General features: G+C 39.8%; 1 protein-coding gene across 5 annotated transcripts; it reads right to left on the bottom strand.

The window, feature by feature from the left end:
- Positions 1-340: 340 nt before the first annotated feature.
- Positions 341-26,314, bottom strand: LOC121870063. 5 transcript variants are annotated; one of them, XM_042371808.1, is made up of 7 exons: positions 26,164-26,314; positions 20,335-20,463; positions 14,682-14,752; positions 5,443-5,597; positions 3,939-4,025; positions 2,399-2,512; positions 341-1,628 (listed from the first exon to the last, which is right to left on the bottom strand). In XM_042371808.1, exons 2-7 carry the CDS (start codon positions 20,390-20,392, stop codon positions 1,370-1,372), a joined length of 744 nt encoding a protein of 247 aa, XP_042227742.1. In that variant the 5' UTR covers positions 20,393-20,463; positions 26,164-26,314; the 3' UTR covers positions 341-1,369. The 5 variants fall into 5 exon arrangements, with proteins under 5 accessions (XP_042227742.1, XP_042227744.1, XP_042227743.1 ...); XM_042371810.1 differs by having other exon boundaries at positions 20,359-20,463; XM_042371809.1 differs by having other exon boundaries at positions 20,335-20,466; positions 26,164-26,289.

Raw genomic sequence — 26,314 nt, 5'->3', positions numbered from 1 at the left:
CACAGGCAAACACACCTACCTTTACTTTGAGCTCAGTTTTAAATTTAAGGACTCAGCGATGCCAGTTATAAACACAATATAGCTCAGTAATATTGGTAATGTTGAAGTACTTTATGTCACAATACTGGAGGTAGCACATGGCTTTGTTGATTTGACAATTGAGATTCTTGTCATTGATAAATATTAGTAGGGACCACAGCAGTAGTCTGATGTTGTGGGTGTGTGTGTGTGTATCATCCTTGTCATAAGTACAATTTATACATCAGTGGTTAAAACACTGTACTGGAGCTGAAGAACAAAAATCCTTACCTATAATTATGTAAAAATAAACACAAAATTAATATGGCTTCCTCATCTTTACTTTATAAACAGGAGCTAAAATAATCCCAAGGAAATGATTAACAAATTTCTTCTTTTCTCAAATTTATATATACTATAACACGTGGCCTATAATGTACTGTACTCTACATCCATTCTAGAGTAGAAATACTTACATTTGTTTATAAAAATATGTACATGTTTGCAAAAACCTAAATATTATGGGCAAACAAGTTTAACTGAAAGCCATGTAGATATAAGGAAGGTACATATAAAGTATGTATGTGGTCACCAAAACATAACTTAGATATAACAACTTGACACAGGTTAAACATCAGCTGTTCAATTCTTAGTATAGATGAACTAAGTGTGGCTGATACCAAGAGAAGAGAGGACAAATTTGGTATAATATAATTTATGAGGTGTCGTTATGGTCACACAGTCTGGTATGTTATATATACCTGACTGGTATAAATGCATGTAAGGAAATTATTTTGGGTAGTTTGATCAGTTTAGGTCGAGTGTGGATAACTTTAGATTAAGTGTGTGTGGATTGCTTTAAAATGAGTGTGTGGTTCACTTGAAACTGTGTGGGTCATCTGAGGTCGAACATGTAATTATTCGAGTTGGACCTACAGGAGGGCGTCTCAACCAAAACTCAGGTCCTCAGATGATCCTATGAAGTACATCATGGATGAAATCATGTGCAGGAAGATGGTCAAGCTAAATATTAGTTTTCAACTTGAAAGGCATTTTATGGTCCTTACTAAATAACTAACTTAATATATTTAGAGAACTTATATGTTTATGAATCTGGTTTATTTTATGTAATTTCCATATTCAGTAAATCTTATGGACTGACCAGAGCCCAGACATCTACCAGTCCATGAATAGTGATGATGAGTAGCTACTATTTTTTATTCAAGATGACAACTTAAATTGTAAATTAAACATAATTAACAATTTCTACAAGGGGTGTTCATAAGTGAGTTGTCTGATCACAAGATGATGGTGTTAGCTGCTGTGGGCAGGATTACATCAGCTGCAGGAATTAAATGTTTTTGTCACAGGAACGAGTTAACATGGGCCCAGCTGGTGCACCATGGCCATTATCATCACCTGAGCCAACAGCCTGACATTTTTCCAGCAGGATCTTACGGGCAATGATGGTGATCACCTTACCCAGGGCAGAACCCACCCCCAGAGAGAGAATGATGTATACGTTCATAGTCATGGCGATCAGCATGAACAGTAAAGACGCAACGTGTATCACAAACTGCAGTAAGCCGGCAGTCCCCAAAAACATATGTCTGGAATAAAACAAAAAATAGTTCATCAAATAATAAACACCCATATAAAAAAATGCATTAAGCAAACAGTTATCATACACCATTCACTAAGAACTTCCATCATTACAGTAGTTTCTGGAGGTTTTATATATAAACAAATGAATTATCGTCATTTTGAAGGGAATTATTTAATTATCATCTGCATTCTCAGACCAGGTTATTTTCTCGACCTTTCCACCTGTAGGTTATTTGAGTCCACATCCTGAAGCCTGCATCTACAGGTTAAAAAAACTCGCAACCTTCCATCGTCCTTATACAGACATGAAAATTCTCAAGCACATTCTCACCCTTCAGTTTGTAAGGTGACAGCATGATTTTAGTGTTAAGTAGCTATAACTTATCTCAGTGCCTTGGGGGTATTATCATCACTGGCCTCCCTGATGTGTACGGTCTTTCAAGTCTACCCTGCTAAGGAAGTCCCTGAACATCAATCCCAGAGGTGAGTAAATGTGCGAGTAAATGAGTACAGTAAGTAGGATTATTACTCAATGAGAATCTCCACATTTATTTTATGCTGTTGATCAAGACAATAACCCAGGGTGAAAACTAACCCAGACTACAAACCCCATTCCTAGATATTGGATTTTGACACTCAATATGGTCTAGTGTCTCTTCCCATCAGTATTTTCAAGTACTGTACATAATCACAGCTTGAACAATGATGTGGTTAACCAAGAGAGGAAGAGACCTAACACGGCATGGTAAAGACATAAGACATACAGTACACTCACCTGATAGAGGAAGACATAGGGGATGGTTGGGTCGTCAGGGTGTTGCTGGATTCGGTTGAGTCCTGTGTGTCGTGGATGGCACTGTAGTTCTTGCGATCTCCTGCACCTGGCAAACTGGTGGTAGGAAGGTGAAAAATATTAATATTGAGATACATGGGTGAGAATCATTGGCATGCATAAATTACACGTAAAAGAGCCATATATGCATACACACACAAGAACCGTGTGTTGGGAATTTTGGAATGATGATTTACACATACACATTGGTGGTAGGACTGTAAATCTCGTGTTATATATAAAAGTAAAAATACGAGACCCTACTCCATCACACCCAATAAAATACCACGGCTAAACTATCAAAATCCGGAAGAAACTAATTGCTGTTTAGTTAGAACAATTGGCGTAGTCTATGCACTAATTTAATGGCATATCCTGGTATAAGTGTATCACGAAGGGTTTATAAAGTTTAGACCGGATTATAAAGTTTAAACCGGATTATAAAATTTAAACTTACTAGCCGTTTATGGCGTCTGATGTCGTATAATGCCTCAATACATGTTATAACCCGAGACTACTTATACTATCAGATGTATTGACCAAAACATTGTCCCAACTGAATTGCACTTGCATATTAGCACCAGTGATAACACAGTCAGGTTTAAATAGCTTAAATAAAACTAAGTGTTCCGTAGCTTATAACTGGTAGAGACGGAAGATCATGTGGACCTTGAGGGTTTACTGGAGAGGGTTGTCATGAGGACTTCCATGTCTTGAGATGCACAATTAAAATACATGTAAACTGAATTGAGGTATTGTTTAGTTGACTCAAGCTACTAGAACACAGTGGTTTGCAGGTCTTCCTCGCGTACCCAGGCCATGAATTCACTTGGTATTCATGCAAAGCGTAGTCAAAGATGATATAAATTTCCACTTCCCTCTAGATAAGTTCTCTAATTATCCTAGCCATTTCGTGGCACATTTAAACACTTTGTTAGCTCGTCCGAATAACTAGGATTACAAGGCTATATACAGCTTGATGTTCTAATACATATTATAGAGAATTATTTACAATTATATGTAGTAGTATATACATTGCGATACTTTTCGCAACACCACGTTCAATGTTGGTTGGTATTAATTTCTGTGCACAAACAAACTGTAAACATTTACTAATATACACAGAAAACTTATTTTGTTATCTTTTAAACACTATTTGGAGAAGAAACTGAAATTGATATACAGGTATATACTTTCATGTCACTGAATATTTCACCGTAAAATATGCTGTCGGGGGAACGCCAACAGCACATTTCTGTCACAAACGACATGATTTATAACATGGGGAATGTGTTGCTGGCTTAACGGCTTTAACAAGAGTATTGAAGCTAAAAATAACTATCAGCTATATTTATCGCCACAATCAACAAATCCGCAATCATTATTTTTATAATAAAGCCACAATAGGTGATTAACCTCCAGCAGAAAGGCCCGACAACAGGTTCCAGCCACATCAAGGAAGCAGGCAGACAGTGCCACTCACCTCACGGTCAAGCTGGTGCAATGTTTACAGTCGCAGGAAGCCCGAGCAGTCTCTCCGCCCGTCATGAACTTGTTCTCCGCCCACCATCTGTAACACACACATCATGATAACGTGTTGTATTCCGTGTAATTTCTATTCAACATTCGCATCAAGGAGCAAAATAGTTCAATGACATCATAATATAGAGAAATTCTATCTTAAAATAATGTATTTAAAGTCATATTTAGTAACTTGTAAAATAATAGGAAAATAATGAATTTGTCACCAAGAAATATAGTGGAGAAATAGTATTACTACAGCACACAACACAAAAACACATCAAAACACTAAAAATAAACTCCGTAAGACACAGTTATCCCATGTGTAAAAAAAAGCCCAGATATACCTAGACAAGTTACCATCACCATGAGAGTTGTTTTACCCGAAGGTCACGTGAAAGTCGGTACATGATTTCGTGGATTCAGTCGCATGGAACATTTACTCAGCTGCCACTTTATCAACCATTTAGAATGTCCATATTTTTACTTGCTTATTAAATGATGTTTGATACTCAGTTATAGTTATTAAAGTGTTTAAAGTTATATTGTAGCATTGACAAATTCCTATGCATTACTGTGAGTTTGTGATAGCGAGTTTGTCATGCAGTGTCCAGGCCTGGCGCTCACTCATGTTAAACGAGTGAGGAATTACTGTGTAGAATACATATGTGTGAATTTGAGTTATGCTGTGATGGTTTAGTGTCAATGTCCACCTGTGTAGACCACCTCCATAGCCAGGACACATTGACATGCAGATCACACGCACACATATACACATAAATGCACACCACGCATACTTATCCACAAGTGTTTTAAATATTCCATTCACTACATAAACCATTTATTAAATATAAAGTTAATTTTAAAGAACCTTATCATCTCTACAATGCCCACGCCTGACCCTGAAACACACTGACGACGTATTGGTAATTTTAGTCGAGTAAAAATAAAAGCAACATCCAAAAGTAACATCAGATTAACACTTTATAATCAATGGAAGGAAATTGCACATATTTTACCCTCGCGTTTTAAGTTTACAGATTTGACGTATACTAAGATTAAGTTATAATTCTATACGGGTTTATGAGTTATATTTTATGTTTATCTTAAAATTGCCTTATATTTATTTATTTTTCGTCTTTAACACCTCCATTCACTCTCTCTATCATCTCTTTTTCGCGTTTCTCATCAATTTACTTTTTATTTTCCAGTAATCTATCTCAAACTTTCCGTCACATTTATCTTTCCTCTCAGGTTCTCCCCCAAATACCAGTCAATTTCTATTTCCCAACAATAAGAAATTCCGGTAAATTGTCTCCACTACCCTCCCACCAGGCTGTCTTGTAAACAGAGCCGGTGTTTATGCACTTGACTTGTATAACTGAAAAAGCAAGAATGCACCTACCTACCTACCTACTTCTCACACCAAGATCTTTCTATATATTCCCTTCCTCTTAGAAACTTACAGCAATAACCTCAACACTTCCAGCAAGATGGCAAAGATGACGAGCAGGAAGCAGGCAAAGGCGAGGGCACCAGGAGAATTAGTGGTGAAACTGGACAGAAGCAGTACCTCATTGACCCCTGTGTGCAGCACCGGGACGTGCAGCATCTCCAGCAGCTGTAAGGAAGAGACCACACCGTGAGTGAAAAAAAAATATGGATTATCTATGCTTATTTCACACCCACAACTCTTAAACTTACATTAATCACGAACAAATTTTCCAAAGATGGTTTATAAGTATTTTTCATTATCTATTTATTTCCACTCTTCATCCTAATATCTTCCGTGACGTATTTTCCAGTGTAACGTGGATTAAGCGCCCGGGTTCTCAGAAATTTTCGGATGTTCAGGCCTTCCACGAAATGGTAGTGTGAAAACATATTTAACCGACTCGCTAAAACTACGGTACAATAATTTTGGTTGGGATGAATGACGCAAGAATCTTCTGAATCCGGACTGACCACAACGATGGCGGGACATATTTTGTCTACACAGCGCAGTTGTGAATCCTCTTGCAGGTGGCTGGCCTCACCACAACATCTGCCTCGCCTCTTGATTGGCTCATTCTCTACCAATCGCAAATCTTTTTAAGGCACTGTTTATCGTTGATGCTGTATATGTATGGAGGGGAAGAGGTGGCTACATCAAGTAACTTATGATATTTGAAGAGGTTTTTCCTTCTCTTTCAGGTACATTAGAACATAACGAGTGTCTGCTGAATGTCATTTTTTTTTCTTCTATACAATGTCCCTTAAATGTTCTCACTTCACTACTAAACACACTAATTGGTACGACGCCAGACATACAACCAATCCTTCGGGCAGGAGATGTGGTTCACACAGCCCATTTATGTAGTGTACCAGTTCTTACACACACACACACACACACACACACACGAACGAACATTACGTAAATACACAACAAACAAACACACAGATACATAAATAAACTCACAAACACATACTCACTCACACACAGATCATACGATGTATCTACTAATAATCTCAAGAACGTACACAAGCACACAACAGTCGGAGTCCACATTCCAGAGTGGGGTGCCCTTGGGTGAGCCGGGAAATCCGTGAGTGTGCTACCCTTGTTGTATTTGATTCCTACACCCGGAGAACTGCCACACCATGGGGAAACAGCCATACCAAAGTGAACCGCTTTGATACAAGGGAGGTCAAGCAATTGCTGTCTCCTCCTACCAAACACTGCATATAAGTGGAGCAAAATGTTTCGACTTGGTAGTAATTGTATGATACAAGAATGACGCGGTTGTAGGGAGTTACATCGATACCTTGTCCAGGGTATACATGAAGTTTGGTAGACATAAGTTCTGCAAAATGAAATGTGCCTTCCTATATGGTGTGGTGGCGCTAGATAGTGTAGTTTGTCATAACGATAACTGGAACACAAAGAACAGAGCTAATGTGAAAACGCTGGAAATTATGAGGCAAAGTTATCAACACTCAGCCCATAAACTGCCCCACCACAACACCCAGCCCATAAACTGCCCCACCACAACACCCAGCCCACACACTACCTCTACACCCAGCCCACACACTACCTCCACCACAACACCCAACCCACACACTACCTCCACCACAACACCCAGCCCACACACTACCTCTACACCCAGCCCACACACTACCTCCACCACAACACCCAGCCCACACACTACTCCACCACAACACCCAGCCCACAGACGACATCAATATTTCATCTGGAAGCACACATGACTTGCATAACTTGTCGTCACTTATCCATCAGTCAAGCAGGACCAAGCTCCACTCAAGTAGCTTTGGCTAGAGAAGTGACAGAGCACCACTGTAAAACCTCAATGCAAGATGATGGTATGATAGTGTTTTAGTGGCGCTTGTCTATTGTTTTGTACTGGCAATGAATCGTCTTCTAAAAATGAGCTGTATTGCATCAAACTAAACTCTATAACTAATACACTGAAATACGTATAATTGTTCACTAACTCTACCACTCGTGTAATAGACTAATGATAACTGATTCATGTGACGGGGAGAACACAAAAACCTGTAGTAGGAAAGGACAGTGCGAGGGTTGAGGCGACGTGAGCCACAGCCTCCACTTCCTGGGAGGATTATCAGAAAATCATCAGCAACTTATTACATCAGAACCTCACTGAACTTTGACGTCACGTATCATTACGTCAGAACCTCACTGAACTTTGACGTCATCTTGGTAGTAGATAACATCGTGTCATAACTCATGAGTGAATTTGAGTGAACTTAATGTGGGGACAAGTCCCAGCACTCAAAAAGGTTATCATCATACTCAATGGATTAAATTATCGTAGTCAGGGTTGTCAAAATCCTTCGTCCGCTGTCAAATTTTCTCAACACAATTTTGTATATCCGTAGATAATTTTAGGAGTGACTGTACCTAAATTCTGGCCGGCAACAATGGAATGTATCTAAATAGGGTATATAGTTTCAGTGTACAGTCACCCAAAAAAGTCCTGTCGCGAACCATGAACCCCGAGATTCAGACTCTTGAATCCGAAGCATTTATAGAATAATGTATCAGTGTCTACTGCTTCGGGTTCACGAGTCTGAATCGTGGTTCGCGACAGGACATTTTTGGGTGACTGTACATAAGAATGGATGAAACTGCAGCGGGCCTATTGGCCCATACTGGGCAGTCCCGTTTACACCCAACCCCTACCTCGCTAGTCTTGTAACTAACACTCCTTTGTATGAACCCAAGTACTATATTAGCCTTGTTTCGAGCAAATACACATTGTTTACTTGGCTTAAGATTCCTACTTATCATTACTACTAAATCTTCCGCTGATCAATCAGTTATGTCCATTTCTTTCAATTTCAGTTACGAGAATATTGATCACACAAATTTTTATAAATGTTGACCCAGCGCCTCTGTTGAAGGAGTAAACGTGTAAAGTTCCAGCCATGGTTTGTGTAGACGGAAAATTAATGAACTCGGTTGAAGTATTAAGTTACACGTGTAAGTAATAAATCAAAATTGTCGAGAAATATATCATAGTTGACATTATGACAGAACCACATTTCTTTTACTGAATATATAAATAAATATAAGTATACTCGAGTAACGTTTTGGGGGGCTAAATAGGATAACTTTTTTTATTCGTACAACATAACCGAACTATACATAAATTAGGTTAGATAAAGTTATGTCATGTAAGGTTAAGTTAATTACGATCATGTAGTTAACCACAAGATAATATATAAATGAATAACCTAAACTAACCACATGTAGGTAGAGTCCAGTTCTGCTGTGATAATAAGCAATGAGTTAAATGAGCTGGAGTAAAATCAGTCATATATGTTCTAATTCTCATTTAAGTTGAAGAAATAAAAAACAATAATTTCAGTCGCGTTTGAGTTCTTAGGGGAGATTTGGATATATGTCTTATAACTGCTAGTATCAATATATGAGTAACACAAGAGAAGGTGTTATAATACTCACTTAACCTCAGGCCGCCCTGTTGAAGACCACCACCACACTCAAACTTGAACTTATAAACTGATGAGAGTTTAACCACGTAGGTGTTCTTGTCAGACATCCTGTAAACCTGGTTGGCTTCTAGGAAAAATACAACCTGATTGGTCAACGACAACAGTGGGCGGAGCTTTAACCTGACAGATCGTAAACTAACGTAAAGGCTATTTTATCATCGTAATCCTATAATGGGGAAGTGAGGTTGACGTTACCCAGGTACCCGTCTCAGGTCATGCTGGGTCACGGTCAAGGTTGGAGGAGTCATTTAACCGGACCTGAGAGACTTGGGTGGAGGATCTTCATAAATCCGGTTAAATCCAGGAAAATACTGATTATATACACTAAAAATAAAGTTTGGTGTTGGGATATTGTAATATTTCTTTTTCTTTTACCTCCGCAGTAGACCGGTGTGTGTGCGTTCCTGTTCTCAAAATGTTTATCGTCCAAGTGGTGACATCTTCCGGGGAAAAGGGATCTTAGCAGGATTAAAAAGCGCCTAGTTTATTTTCACCTGATGATTAAACATTCTGACGCTAAATGGGGTGTTTACGTGTCAGGTGAGAGGCGAGGGGTAATTTTCATGAGATCAGACTGAAATAATAAAGGATTTTCTCAAGACTGTGGAGTGAACAAGGAAAAGTCTTTAAGCATTTTTTAAGACAATTATATTCTTAGCCAGACTTTAGAGCCTTGTCTGTGTGTATAAACAATCTTCACAAGTGTTGTTTTGACTTCAATATGTGAACAATTTACGAATCTTTAAAGGCTTCCAAACGGCCATCTTTATGCAACTTAAAGACAAAGACTTAAGAATAACCTCTTAAAAATTTTAATTCCTGGTGAGGTGAACTATCGTACACGAATCTTTTATTTTAAGTTCTCATAACAAATAACTTTAATGAATACTGCCTGTACATAACCAGGTTTGTGCCAGCTTTCGTAATAATATATACCTCGCTGAAGAAATGACAAGACAAGAGTGCGGGGAGATATGATAGAAGTATTTAAGTGGATGAAAGGAATCAATAAAGGGGATATAGATAAAGTTCTTATAATATCCGAGCAGGATAGAACCCGGAGCAACGGATTCAAGTTGGATAAATTTAGGTTTAGGAGGGAGATAGGAAGGAACTGGTTCACAAATAGGGTGGTGGACGAGTGGAACAAGCTTACCAACTATGTAGTAAGTGCTGGAACGCTGGAAAGTTTCAAAAGGAGACTGGATAGATTCATGGATGATAAGAGTGGTAGTAACTCTCGACAGGAGCTGCCATGCACAGGCCAACCGGCCTATTGCAGACTCCTTAGTTTCTTATCTTCTTATATGAGCAATAAAGGATGGGTGTAAACGGGACTGCCCAGTATGGGCCAATAGGCCCGCTGCAGTTTCCTCCATTCTTATGTTCTTATGTACTCTAATGGATAACTATGGTTGGCGGGGGAACATTTATTACCCGATACTTTGCCATCACGAGTAAAGTTCACAGTAATGCGACGATTCAGACAGGACGAGTGTGTACACACACACACGCACACGCATACATACATACATACACTCGTCCACCACCCTATTTGTGAACCAGTTTCTTCCTATCTCCCTCCTAAACCTAAAATTATCCAACTTAAATCCGTTGCTCCGAGTCCTATCCTGCTCGGATATTATAAGAACTTTATCTATATCCCCTTTATTGATTCCTTTCACCCACTTAAATACATCTATCATATCTCCCCGCACTCTTCGTCTTTCTAGGGAATGCAAGTTTAGTTTCTTTAACCTATCCTGATATGGAAGGTTTCTAAGTCCCGGAATCATTTTCGTCATTCTTCACTGCACCGACTCTAGTGAATTGATATCCACTCTATAATAGGGGCACCAGAACTGAACCACATAATCGAGGTGCGGCCTGACTAGCGCAAGATATAGTTGCAATAAGACTCTCTGCACTCTTGTTACTTACACTTCTAGATATAAAACCCAATACTCTGTTTGCCTTATTTCGAACATTAACGCACTGTTTTCTAGGCCGTAGGTCCGGGCTTACAAGTACCCCTGTAGCATCATGTATTGGCGCGTGTGTGTGTGTGTGTACTGTATCCACCTGTAGAAGAGAGCCAGCAAGGGAAGAATCAGAGTTACAGGTATAGACGGGTGCTGTAACAAAGGGGTGGCGGAAAGTGAGGTTGGAGCGACCTTGTGTGTGTGTGCTATGTTACTCCACCTCCCCCACCAATAACCACCACATACCCCACCAGTCACAACCACATACTCCACCACATACACCACCACTCATCCACCATCAGGCAACATCATCACACATGGTTATTATCCCGTCCTCGCCTGCCTGCCTGCCATCCGTCACTGACCGGATATGAATATCAACTCAAGAGGAGGTATGATATCCGGCCTGAGAGCTGGTAGGAGTAACACAACATCCTCAACCATTCAGACTTTCTTCCACAGGTATTTAGAGGTGGATAAACCTACCTGTCCTTTCTTTTCTTGGCATCTACCTGTCTATTCTTATCGTGGCATCTACCTGTCTATTCTTACAGATGAGAGTTTGAGAGGTAGAATATCCTGTTCTTCGTCCCTCACCTCACAACACTACACCTACGTCATGGTTCTTGGTTTCAGTTACTAAGCAGTTCCTCGACTGTCTCGCTGCGTCATGTTACACCGTGCATGACTTATCTCGACCAACAAAATGTGTAAAAAAACACACATCAGAAACTATACGAAGGAGGTAATTTAACACGGCTGTTTATTTGTTTTGAAAAGTCGATCATGTTTGAAAAAGGCAGATAATTTTAACATTTCAACGTGTTCAGATTCTCCAGTCATAGGCCAGTATTGTCCCTGAACTGGGTAACGTGAGAATGAATCTATATACAGCAAAGTGGCGCAGCAATTTCGAACATATTTGTGGCAGTTATAACTTTGTGTCGTAGCTTGAGCCAGACAGCCAGACGTGTTGTTTATATCTTCAAACGTTAAGATATTCTGGAGCCTGGCAGCACACGCCCCCCCCCCCCTTATCTGTTCTTGACACCTTGGCCTTCTGTTCGTCTGCAAGGATTCCACTGTACACCCCCACATCCGTCGTCACCACTCACAAAAGGTTACATCAACACCACCTACACCACCGTAAACAAAGACTACCAACCCTAACGTAACCTAGGGGTACTTGTAAGCCCGGACCTACGGCCTAGAAAACAGTGCGTTAATGTTCGAAATAAGGCAAACAGAATATTGGGTTTTATATCTAGAAGTGTAAGTAACAAGAGTGCAGAGGTCTTATTGCAACTATATCTTGCGCTAGTCAGGCCGCACCTCGATTATGCGGTTCAGTTCTGGTGCCCTTATTATAGAATGGATATAAATTCACTGGAGTCGGTGCAGCGAAGAATGACAAAAATGATTCCGGGACTTAGAAACCTTCCATATCAGGATAGGTAAAAGAAACTTAACTTGCATTCCCTAGAAAGACGAAGAGTGCGAGGAGATATGATAGAAGTATTTAAGTGGGTGAAAGGAATCAATAAAGGGGATATAGATAAAGTTCTTATAATATCCGAGCAGGATAGGACTAGGAGCAACGGATTCAAGTTGGATAAGTTTAGGAGTGAGAGAGGAAGAAACTGGTTCACAAATAGGGTGGTGGATGAGTGGAACAAGCTTAGCAACTTTGTAGTAAGTGCTGTAACGCTGGAAAGTTTCAAAAGGAGGCTAGATAGATTCATGGATGATAAGAGTGGTAGTAACTCTCGACAGGAGCTGTCATGCGCAGGCCAACCGGCCTATTGCAGTCTCCTTATTTTCTTATGTAACGTACTGTACACTTCACTGTTTGTACATCTGCACTGTTTACGTACATTGTTTGCACTGTACAGTATATGTAAGTTATATCCATATTTTTAGCGTCTATATACATGCTGAATTATTGTGAACAAGTATGACGGCTTTACAGAATAACTATATATTTATATCCATCTCGGATTCTCAGTATATACTACAAAATTACTGACAACATCGAATCCTACCAACACTATTCTTTTGACTACATACTGTGTAATTAACAACATTATATTTTACTAACAAAACTAAGTTACTTCCATCATACACGGCTAATAACAATATTTACTTGACAACATAAAATAATACTGACAACAACATAAGTTACAACCAAAACTATAATTTACTGACAACACCATTGACAGCATTATACAGTACTTTACCCACACCGTCAATGACTACCTCAACTTTTATGCTGAATACAATATAATTTCTATTTACGACCGACCACACCGGATTCCAGCAACCAACTGGCTATAAAGCTCTTCCCGACCGTCGGTATGGTACACAGCTGCGTCTACTGCTATATCAGCTCCCCACGCCCGGGGAAACATGAACACAACCTCCCTAACTTAGTAATCTCCAGGTATGCAAACAAGAAGGTAAACACATGCACATACCAATAATAATAAAAGTTGACCCTTAAATTGTCTCGTCAGGAGGCTAGCTGATACTCTTAGTTTCTCAGGCGTAAATAAATATCGCCCGAGTGGATACAAACCCCTCCAACGAACCATTACTACGTCAGGTGAATATCGAGCCAATGACGCTGTTACTGTAAATCAATTTATTCACTGCTGAAGACTGTTTCGTGTCACCGTTTTCTTTAACCCCCCAAAATAACTATCATTGGAGGAGTCGATACGGGATTAGCATCAAAGGTCTAAAATGAGGATCCTCTCTCGTGTTAATCAACCCCATCAGTTTGGAAAAAATGAACAGGTAAATAATTGCACTAACGCACAACCAGACACTCCGGTAAGAGCTGACCAGGTACTAAGCTCTTCATACCGTCCAGCCTATTGATAACAAGTAACAGAGAGACAGACGATGCAGCACACCTTCAGTTGCTAAGTTCACCCACACTAGTCATCAGATAACAACAGCGTTACCTTGGGACCTCAGCTGTCACCTGTCTCATTATTAACAAGGGTGGGAGAACCGTCACCTTCGCCCTCCACCCAACTGAAGTGGAGAGAGAGATTGAGTGGTCGTGCACAAAAATAGTAGCCATTATTTCACACCAGAACATTCAAGCGTTAGACGTCTGTATGTTTGTTAAGATGAAACATGGGGACTAGTAAATCATACAATATCGCAAATACATAAGTACAACGTGTGTGGCGCCCCAGGTGTGTCATATACAAGACGTGTGGTGCATAACGGGTTCCAATAAACTGTTCTATCACCTGTGTGTCGAGGTCCACTACCCACTGTACCTGGCACCTCTGTCACGGGGGTAGGGGGTGGTAAAGGCCTGAAGTGTTGGTAACAATACTAGGCCACAGGCAGTGTTGAGAACCGAGACAGGAAAGAGTGAATGTTGAGCCTTGGGGAAGGAGTGAAGGGTGGGGAGGAAGAGGTGGAGAATGAATGTTAGATTGTTGGGGATGGAAGTAAGAGTTAGGAAGAGAAGTGTGACGAGAATGGAGATGTTGGTAGCTATTTTAAGAGTGTGAAGTCGCAAAAATACCATACCAAGAGGGCGTTGGTTCTGATGCGTGTGTATGTTTTGCAGTTGTTACTATTGTTATTATTGTAGTTGTTGTTCCTATTATTACTGTTGTTTGTTGTTATTGTTTAAAAACCACGACAGGGTAAGAAGAACCTACCTCGGTCTGCTGGCTGCCTATGATGGTGTCGAGGATGGAAGACACTGGTGACTCGTGTCCCTCCATACCACCTGGAGGGAAGAACAAGGTCATTAGAGGTCAACACTTCCACTCTCAGGTCAACATTATGGTCATTACTACCACTCTCAGGACAACAATGGTTTGAGGGCAATGATTTTAAAAATAATTATACCTGTACTGGATTTTCCCCAGCCATTAGTAGACACATGCAGTGAGCAGAGTTGAATCAATTACAAATACAATTAATTTTCTCAAGTACCAATTACAATTACCTTTCAAAGTTTCAATTACACTCCATCTCAACTAGTACCGTATACACAAAATCTAACTACAAGGTAAAGTCATCGTGAATGCAAAATACATGCAATAATACAACACCACATTTCAGTCAGATAAGTGTTGCTTTCGTGAACCGAGGTTGAAGATTCTGCTTTTACCATAATATTTGGATCCTCTGTATTATTTACTTTACATAAGGACATAAGACTTGGGGCCTTGAATACGTAAAAAATATAAATAATCTCCACATATCGAGTCGATACTTATCATTTGGAATAGCATTATATTTAGGCAGTGGTTTAAGTACTGGTCGCGGCAAAATAACCTGAGAGGGTAAAGTACCGGTCACAGCAAAATAACCTGACGGAACAAATAACTGGTCACAGCAAAATAACCTGACAGGGTAAAGTACCGGTCACGACAAACTAGCCTGAAAGGGTAAAGTATCGGTCACGGCAAAATAGCCTGAGAGGGTAAAGTACCGGTCACAGCAAAATAACCTGACAGGGTAAAGTACCGGTCACGACAAACTAGCCTGAAATGGTAAAGTATCGGTCACGGCAAAATAACCTGAGAGGGTAAAGTACCGGTCACAGCAAAATAACCTGACAGGGTAAAGTACCGGTCACGACAAACTAGCCTGAAAGGGTAAAGTATCGGTCACAGCAAAATAACCTGACAGAACAAATTACTGGTCACAGCAAAATAGCCTGACAGGGTAAAGTACCGGTCACGGCAAAATAGCCTGACAAGCTATTTTGGGCTATTTTACTGGTCCATTGTTTATGTATTAAAAACATAAAGCATGTCATGAGGATATACACACTTAAGTTAAATAACGTTCTTGATATTCAAAATGTACAACGATCACCAGGCGGTACAATAAAGTAAAAAACAAAATTACATAACTACCGGAAATAATTATATAAACAATAGACGGGCAAAATAGCTCAAACGCAGCCTGTCACGCTATTTTGCCGTGACCAGTATCGTAGCCTATTAGGTATATTTAACGTTTTCTGACAATTCGTAACCAACAATATCCACTCGAACGTTCAGGATTCATTATACAGTTTCCCTGTGCACTACTCTGGTAGAGCTTGTCTAGCCGGGTACCCCGCGCTCACAAGAATTGCGTTACCTTTATGATATTTATGTTCACTTGTTAATGTTCCCAACAATATCGCCACAGCCAATAACAACACGTTTAATTCCTGATTCTCCAGTAATCTTTAATATTTAACTTTAAAGGAGATGAAACTAATCTTCATTTCTAATTATGATGTCTTACCTTCTGATCTAAAAGTCTTCCAATGAAATAAATTCACCTAGTTCACAGTAAAATGGTTCGCTCACAACTGAAGCGACTCAACGGGACAGCCCTCTTATATGTGACCTGACAGACTAACCCGTAACGTTAATGCGTAAGCGCTTGTGATCAGAAGCGGGTTGATCTTGACCTCACTGTGACGTCACATGAGTCAGGGGATATAGGCAAGCCACGCCTACCACCCTAGCAGCCACCGTGGTAGCTCAATGATCTCGGACGCCCATTTCTGGAGACTTCAAATTTCTGTTACGTTTCTATTAAGTTAAATTACAATTACCTTATCTAAAAAAATAATTACAATTGCACAACATTTTCTATATTTCTAAAAACATGTTATGTTCACCATCAATATTTCATACAAAAGGATAAACAAAAAAGAAACCCGCGTAACTAGTGTTTCCTCAAATTAAATTGCAGATCTCCAGTGTTTTATTTCTGAAGTAAAAATATCTGTCAAAGTTGGTCTTTTTCTGCTTTCATCAACTGTTAATAGATAGTGATATAAATAAATCACTAGATGAACCTTAGGAAACGAGTTTTTATCACAGTATAAGAAAGATTTAAGTAAACACCCATTATCATCTACTTTCCTTAACACTTTAATAACACTTAAATTTGTTTATGGACGTGAAATTAAATATACGTGATTATATACAAGTATAGTTATTAAATACTATTTACTTAACAGAGAAAATCGCCTCGACTTGTCTTTTTTAAATATATTAAATGACAGATATTCAGTTGGGTTAAGCCAAATACAGAAACTACAAGCATTTAATAAAAGGTTTATAAACAAAAGAAAATGATCGACGAGTAAAAAATTATTACATAAGAAAATAAGGAGTCTGCAATAGGCCGGTTGGCCTGTGCATGGCAGCTCCTGTCGAGAGTTACTACCACTATCATCCATGAATCTATCTAGCCTCCTTTTGAAACTTTCCAGAGTTCCCGGACTTACTACAAAGTTGCTAAGCTTGTTCCACTCGTCCACCACCCTATTTGTGAACCAGTTTCTTCCTATCTCCCTCCTAAACCTTAACATTATACCTATTTCTGAGCTGCTCCTCCCCTCCCTTTAATTTCTTATATATTCCTTTCTTTATTCCTATGTCATGTTTAAGTTTTCTGGTCATCCACCTTGGCTCATTCTTATTTGACCTAATTTTTCTGTATGGTATATTTTGTTCTTGTGCTTTATGTAGTATACTAGTGAATATATTATAGTCATGATCAATTGTTGTGTCATCTATGACCTCACCCCTTCCTACTGGGGACTGACGTGACTGTTCCCAGGTGACCTCACCTAGGTACCTTCTTAACCCCTGATAATCCGCCAACCGAAAGTTTGGGACTGACCATATTGTCATTGTTTTTCGTTTCCCAATTTAGGGTGAACCTGATTTCTCTGTGATCACTGTTACCTAGTTCTTCCCCTACTGTGATATCTCTGATAATATTTTCTTTATTTGTTAATACTAGGTCTAATATATTGTCACCTCTAGTAGGTTCTGTAATTAGTTGTTTCAAAAAATTGTCCTGTACTGCGTCAAGGAAGTCTTCAGATTCATAGTCGCCTACAATGTTGTCCCAGTTAATATTTCTGAAGTTGAAATCCCCCATAATGCATAGGTTGTTATATTTTGCTGCCCTACTCATTTCCTGCCATATGGGCTGAGCTGCTTCTTTGCCAAGACTTGGGGGGCCTGTAAATCACTCCCATAATTAGTTTTTCTCTTCCTTCCGTGATTTCTACCCACACAGACTCGGTTCCTATTTCACAGACCGATAAGAAAACCGATAATAATAAAAACGATTAAAATACATACTTATTTTCTTCCATCTCAACACTCATAAGAACATAAGAATGGAGGAAACTGCAGCGGGCCTATTGGCCCATACTGGGCAGTCCCGTTTACAACCAACCCCTATTGCTCATATGAGCATCCAACCTATGTTTGAAGCAATTCAGCGTATTCGAGTTAATGATGATATTTGGTAACTTGTTCCATTCATCCACTACTCTGTTTCCAAACCAGTGTTTACCTATTTCACGCCTAAATCTAAATTTGTCTAATTTAAAACCATTGTTACGAGTTCGCTCCTGGTTGGATAATTTGAGTACCTTTGTGGTTAATGGTTTAATACTTTAAGGAACCTATGACTATATATTCACCTAAAAGTAACACAACATCCACCAACTCTCATTTCCGCGGGGTAGACGGAGTGAGAAGAGGGAGGAGCTTCGTTTGTCCACCCGCTTAAGACTTTAATCCCTTTTTCACAGTAAGGACAGACCACGGACACAGCTGCTTACGCGATGCTGTAATATTCCGGGAACTTGTTTAGGGGTGCCGTTATAAGTTGGTGGCCTGATAAATAAAGTGGCAGCTTGGTCGTGTCGCCTCAAGCCCGGGAAGCAGGACGGTCTAAAGTCGATTTTTTTTTTATCTGCACTTCATGTTTAGGTTAGGTTTGGCCTACAGGACGTCAATGTAATAGTGGTTTTAGGATGCCTGGGGAATATTGGGACTAGATTCGTCGAGTATGATGTTATTAGAATATTATTTGGCGTTCTCTGGACACTGTTGCCAAATGACTAAAGGTGAAAATATCGTACTACTTTCTCCCAGATTCTGAGAAATAATGTACAGACACACATATCTCAGGGGAAATTGTACGATACCTAACATTGATGATTGCCGACTCCCCCCCCCCCTAATTCCCTCCATGAATGATGTAAATACGTTCTACGCAACCAAATAACCGACCCTGAAACCCACACTACATTTACCAATACCCACACTACATTTAACAATACCCACACCACCAATCACAGTCCTGAGGGTGGAGGGGAGGGAGGGGCTCCGTTTGTATTGGTGAAGGAATATCCTATATCAATTTTATCAACAAATTAACATATCTCCCAAAATTATTGGAGAAAAAATACTGTGGATCTTAGCTAGGTTAATTTATCGTAAAATGGGATAATTATCGTAAGCGTGGCAACAGTGTACCCAAGGGAGACGTTAGCTTTACCTGAGGCTACGTCAGCTCAGCTCATCACGATAGCACCCACCTGTGACAAGAGACCACACGCACCTATACTACCTCCAGCTCCAGGTTGTTTTATAGAGCCAGGCTCAGATTGTAGGTCACACGTCGTCACAATCACCCAAAATAACCTTGAATGAGGCGGATAATAACGACAATAACAACAGTTACTCACTAAACAACATCCTGGTTGTGAATAAGTAGATAATAACCTACTGTATGTTGTTATTATTGGTGCGTGTTGTAATTCACGAGCGGCAGTGGAATATTTTATCCTGAAAATATTAACCATGATTTCATGAAATAAAAAGCATTAAAATACGGCCAAGTACGCGCGCGCACGCACGCGCACGCACGCACACACACACACCATATGTCCACTAATCAATGTAGATTTATAGAGCTCTGGGTTTGATAAATCATTTTTCCAATTCAGCATTAAACATACGGAATAATGATTTGTAGACTCAATATTTAGATACTGAAATATACACGAAGGTCTGATGTAGAAATGATGAGTAAAGGTAATTCATCCCCCTCCGCCCACCCCCCTCTCTGGTGACGGGATGGACTCACTCATTGTCTCCCAATCCCTCACTCTTTTATTAACTCACATTCACTCACTGCTTCATATCTTTTTCACTCCAGGGGCGGAGGTTCGGATCCTCCCTTTTCATCAGAAAATTTAAATATTTGTTATTTAATGCAATATTGTACTCAGGCGTTTTTTGTAAAGTAAAAATTAATTACTATTGACTTCAGAATATCTCCTAATATCAAGTGAACACGGCTTCAAATTGGCCATGATATTGGTCAGATTAAAAAATTAATAGAAATTCGGGGGACTTACAACGCCCCACAACCCCCAGCTGGGAAGGCCCACTTTGCTCGTCTGTTCCTCCACCCCCCCTCCTCCTTTTTCATATTCCTGTATGCGCCCCTGCAGTCACACCCAGTCTCTGACTCACTCACCTGGAGATAGGTGATTCGGGTCACCTGTGGCCGCATGACCTAGGTGGTCGTGGCTCATGGTGATCTAGTAGTCAGGTCAGGTCAAGGTATTTCAGGTCAACACCCTCAACCGCACACGAGAGGTCAAAGCTGCTGGAACAGGATAAACAACTTATAATATACAGATAATGGAACAAAAGAAATAAAGGTAGTTTTTTTTTCGTAAATCAGATACAAAAATGTTAAGAAAAATAATTGGATTTAGTTTTTCTCTGGTTACTTTGACGTGTGTGTGTGTGTAGTGCCAGGGAAAGTCAAATCTAACCCAATGCCTTCAGATAGTGTAAAGATGTTAAATCATCAGGTGTAATAAACTGGCGGTGGTTATAATCTTCACGTGATCACATCCTATAAACTTATAAGAACCCCTATCGCTCATATATCCATCCAACCTATGTTTGAAGCTATCCAGCGTATTCGAGTTAATGATGATATTTGGTAACTTGTTCCACTCGTCCAGTACTCCATTTCCAAACCAGTGTTTACCTATTTCGCGCCTAAATCAAAATTTGTCTAATTTAAAACCATTGTTATGAGTTCGCTCCTGGTTGGATAGTTTGAGTACCTTTGTAATGTCCCCTTTGTTTAGCCCTGACTTCCATCTATACACCTCTATCATGTCGCCCCTCGCTCTACGTCTCTCGAGGGAGTGCAAATTAAGATGCTATAATTTGTCTCTGTACTCGAGGTTCCTAATGCCCGGGATTAGTCTGGTGATTCTCCTCTCAATTCTTTCCAAGGATTCTATATCCATTCTATAATACGGTGACCAGAATTGAACTGCGTAATCCAAGAGGTCACGGTGTAGCCAAGTGGTATCTGTTTGTATCAAGATTGCGATACACTTACTGATAGTCACATTGGCTAACGTTATCAAGGAAGAAAAGTAAACATTGGCCCAGTCAGGGAACGATAAAAGAATTTGGCGTTTAGGCTGAAGGAAAGATTTGACAAAATTTATCTTATTTTATTTTATTACGTACAAATTTATACAGTATATACATACATACAATTTGGATCACCTGAAGAATCTCCACCCTAGTTTTATTTCACCTTCAGATTAATCACCCTAACACTATTTGGTGGGATGAGGTTAGTTAGGGTGGTTAATCTTCAGGTGGCTGGGGTGGAGATTCTTCAGGTGATCTTATATTATTTAAAACATCTATTTTTAAACGGGGGGATTTAAACCATATTTAACCGTGAAATTTAAACCATAATTGACCGTGAGATTTAAACCACATTTGACCGCGAGATTTAAACCACATTTGACCGCGAGATTTAAACCACATTTGACCGCGAGATTTAAACCACATTTGACCGCGAGATTTAAACCATATACCTGACTGGTGTATTCTGTAACTGGGCTGATGGATAATATATACTATACACCCTCAGTCACGAAGGACACTGGCACCTATTCAATAAAAGAGTGAGAGACACTATTAGTACAAACAGGTGGTGGAAGCAGATTATATTCAAAGTGTTCACCAATAACCACCACACAACAATATGTAACTATTAGATGCAGCCGTGTGTGTTCAGGATGCCTCGCTCACCTGGGGGTATTAACCTTGTACCACCTAGGCACTGCATCAGTCTTCTTTACGATCAATCAACAGGTAAGAAAAACAATGCCACAACCTATAATTCATCGTCAGTGTCATCAAATGTTATAACTTAGATGATTTGTGGAGTGTAAATAACTGATGTGGGGTAGGTCTTGGGTGGACGGGGAAGAGGGTTGTGCCATTCATATTTCAAGGCACTCACATTTCAAGACACTCGCGGATTGGAAGATGAGAGAGAGAGGCGCGAGTGGGAGGGAGAGGGAAGAGATCCGTAAGTGGCAGGTAAACACAAACACGAAAGGATCACCAAGAAACTCAGCAGCTGTTGTTGTGGTGGTGGTGGTGGTGGTGTCTGGGATCACCAACATAAGAGAATGATAAGTACCATACGTCCGTGGCACCAAGATCACCGGCAGTCTCAACTAGGGCGTCTGTTGAAGTATAGTGAAATAACTTAAAGGAAACTACTCACTATATCTTCACTTCAAATTAGTTTTTCTAGGCAAAAACTTCAGGCAGAATCACACAAGTAAAAAAAAAAACACCAGGTAAAAATATACGATATCAGTGAGGTTTAGAATAAATCGATGATATTTGCGGTAGTCGGGGTACTAGGCTAAAAAGAGACTAAAGAAAATACTGTGCAGGTAGTGAGTCACAATTGAGGAGTGAGAGGGGGAGTAAAGCGCCTGCGGGTCTCGAGTCTATTCTCTTGTCAACAATGATTTACACAAGTTGTGTAACACAACGTGACTGCGGTAGAAAAATAAGGGTCCTTAACTATAAACTTTTAAGGTGCAATAAGACTGAGGTTATGACGGCCCTGACTGAGGACACAAGGAAAAAAAATCACCTCAACTTTTCCAGCAACATATACAACGTCTCGTAATTAACAAAAGTTGTGGGGAGGTGTTGCTTTATATATCACAGTAGGAAAATAACAACACCAGCGCCATGCTGTAGTGTGTACCTGTTACCTCAACCACATCATTGTTACTCCATTACCACGACCCACCCGGAACATGTACTGTGAGTGATGAAATGGATGATATACGTTTGATAATTATACATCCCGTAATTGGTGGCCGTAGCGCCGTACTATTAAAAAAAATACACAAGTATACAGTAAACACCAACCGACATATGGCGTTTCCTTTCACTTCACCGAGACGGGAAGTCTTGCCACATCTAACCCTCACAGTGCACTATGACTTAAAAAAAAAAGAAACTCGACCTAATGTTATTTTTGTTTACAATAGTATAATTCTGAAGGTGGAATTAATTGTCTAATGAGAAACAGCCACGTGGGATTGTTTGTATATAACGTAAAAACTGCTTACTCTTTCCACTTTCTCGAGTTTTGCAAGCGATGAAAGCTCTGGACACACAACCAACCTGGCGTTTCTTCCGGGGGTTTCACTAGGGCTTTGTGGTTTAAGGAACATTCGTCGTAGGTAACAAAACATACCAAAAAAGTAGAGTCACCTGAAGATTACCCCCCGGTTTATTTTACCTGACGATTAAACAATTGCGTTACTTACTTAGGTTATGTTGGTAAATTTTAAAGTGTAATAAGCTGGGGAACGGGTGTGAGCGAGGAGAGAAGGAAGTCTTTCGTTAACTCTTCTATAGTGTGCCATCACGTACTTTACTGACCTCAGCTCCCCAGGTCAGGTCAAGTACGAATTTCAAACTTTCACTCTTCGTTATTTACACTGGTTCACCTCACGGGGACACGTTAAGAATTTCCTTATAACTTTCACAGGAAATACCTAAAGGAACCGAAAGGCAGCAGTGAAGAATTTGATGTGTCAATAAATGTAAGTCTTATAAAACAATAATTATTTAAGTAATAACTGTCTTATAACATTAATACTTACAGTTTTAACGAAAGATTTATTGACGAATTATCCGTCTTTATAATTAGTCTGGTTATACACTCTTAGGAAACTAGTGATTTACACAATGATGGCATCACCGTAGGGGACTGGAACACGTGTGGTGAAACCCTTTATTACTGTATCTAATTACTTAATATTTAGACAATACAAATTATTTTTGATGATTAAAAAGGAATATAATCAACTTATCCAATCAATGTATCTAAAAGCGTCACACAGGAATTAATAGAGTACATATTGGAGTACATGAAGACACAAAGCACAATCCCGAGTACCCCGTAATAATCCTAACCCACCCAGGCCTTCCTAGGCTAATATGTTCTAGCCAATTCAGCTAATCCATCCTAACTAGAGCTTAATTAAATTTTAAAATAAATATATAATTAAATAAGTGAGGACAGGTAGAATGAAGACCACGCCCACAGAACCTTGCGTGACAACCTGAGGCAGTAGAGGCGAGGGCACCTGAAGGGGAAACTATTCCACGGTATTTACTACTGAATGGCTGGCAAGGTCAACGTGTGGCCGGGAAGGGGAGGCACTGTGCTGTCGAGGTAATTCTGCTTTTGTAGTTACCTGGTCATTTCTGGGGGTTACTTGGTTAATGCGGTACTGTTCTAGTTTTACACATAATCGGGTCAGTTTGTTGACTTTTGTCACTTTGCAACCGTGTAATATGTATATATAACGTATATAGGTTGATTTTTTTTATGTGGGTCTTATAAATCTGTAAAAATATTAAACGTTTACACTAATAGATTTATCCCAGTTCTCCCTAAAGAAGAACTAACAAATATACTCTTAGTTCATGACGTGTTAATGAGATCACCTGCAGAATCTCCACCCAATCTTATTTAACCTAAAGATTAACCACCTAAACACTACCTGGGGGATGAGGTTAGGTTAGGTTACGGTAAGTTAGGGAAGTTATTTACCTATGTGTAAGATAACTTTAACTAAAATACTTAAAAACCTTATAAAACTTCTAAGGTAAAAAGTTCGACAATTCAGCCCCCAGACCCGCCCCATTATAATTATATCCTGGGGGCTGATTCGACCTTAATATGTTGGTAGTTGGTAAAGGGGGAGGAGGGGAAGAAGAGGAGATGGAGGAGGGGAAGAAGAGGAGATAGGGGAGGGGGAGAAGAGGAGATGGGGAAGAATAAAGGAGAAAGAGGTGGATGAAGAGTTGGATGGGGAGGAAGAGGAGAGGAGGAAAAGGAAGACGAAGAGAAGGAGAACGATGAAGAAAAGGAGGAGGTGGAGGAGGGGAGGGGGAAGAAGAAAGGAGGAGTAGGACGAAGAGGATGGAAGGAGTAGGAGGAAGACGAAGAGAAGGAGAACGATGAAGAAACTGAGAATGAAGAAGCGGAGAAGGCTGAAGAGAAGAAGATTGAAGAGGAGGAGTAAGAGCCAGCCACTATACAGGATATTAACTAACTCACCTGACAACAACCTCAAGGCTGCTTACACTCTTAAGTTTACTCTCCTTAAAGCTTTTAGTGTCTAGCTGACTCCCATAACCTTACCAAGCTTTTCTACGCCTTTAAAGCTTAACACGCCACGTATATAATTATCGTGTGTGTGTGTGTGTTGTCAAGGACATAAAAACTAGTAATCTATTATGGTTTATCTTGAGCTTCCTGACGAACACAAGTCACTTCGTTGTTTTTTTTTTAGGTTTTGAGGAAAGTTAATATGTTTTGACCTTGGTAAAGTTAGTCAAAACCCAAAGATGGTAACAGTTGGTGGGGTCAATACCTGGAGATGGCAACACTTCGTGAGGTCAAAACGTAGATGTGGTAACACTTGGTAGGTTCAACATTTGGTGGGGAATCAACACTTGTCAGTCAACACATTAAAGTGGTTATTACACAAGAGCACGCGCAACTCTTGGCAACACGTGTAACTCTCGACTGCCTGACCCTCTTAACTTTGTATAAAATCCCGAGAACAATGGAACACACGGAGACGGTGTAGGTGACTCAACACTGTGTTACAACAAACAATATTACAATGACCACAGCAACACTCTTTCAACGAACACAACACAGAGATACAGCCAACCAAAATTATGTTTCGGTCAATGATGTGGACAATAAGCTGGTGGGAAAATACGAAGTGGTGGTCTGCAGCAATGCTAGTTACGTATCGTTAACTTGTGTCTTAGTACATGATGATCACTAAACTCCCTTATTAAATTTAAATGTTCATATATTTTTTTTGTACTCATAATATTTAACTGTGGATACCTTACTAGTTAAAGCATTACTTATAGTGTAGCTGTAAATACAACTTAAAATATACCCCGTACATACCTTTTAGTTGCTCACAGATGGTAACATTAATTAGACAAGCTGCCAGAACCCTTCAAGGAACACACCACATGGTACACGCTGTCAGCTCGGCCGCTGACGGGGTACTAACCAACCAGCAACAGCAACCACGGCGCTAACCAACAATCACCTG

This window comes from Homarus americanus, unplaced genomic scaffold (genome assembly GCF_018991925.1).
Source record: "Homarus americanus isolate GMGI-L3 unplaced genomic scaffold, GMGI_Hamer_2.0 scaffold27875, whole genome shotgun sequence".
NCBI lineage: Eukaryota > Metazoa > Arthropoda > Malacostraca > Decapoda > Nephropidae > Homarus > Homarus americanus.
Note: the sequence above shows the minus strand (reverse complement) of the source record. Positions and strands in the feature narration are given on the sequence as shown.

Excerpts from the sequence above, each read along its gene's own strand:
- LOC121870063 (XM_042371808.1), bottom strand. The coding sequence starts at position 20,392 with ATGAGCCACGACCACCTAGGTCATGCGGCCACAGGTGACCCGAATCAC. Across the intron at positions 5,598-14,681 it reads TAGGCAGCCAGCAGACCGAG|CTGCTGGAGATGCTGCACGT; the intron begins GTAGGTTCTTCT and ends TCTTCCTTACAG. Across the intron at positions 4,026-5,442 it reads GAAGTGTTGAGGTTATTGCT|ATGGTGGGCGGAGAACAAGT; the intron begins GTAAGTTTCTAA and ends TGTGTGTTACAG.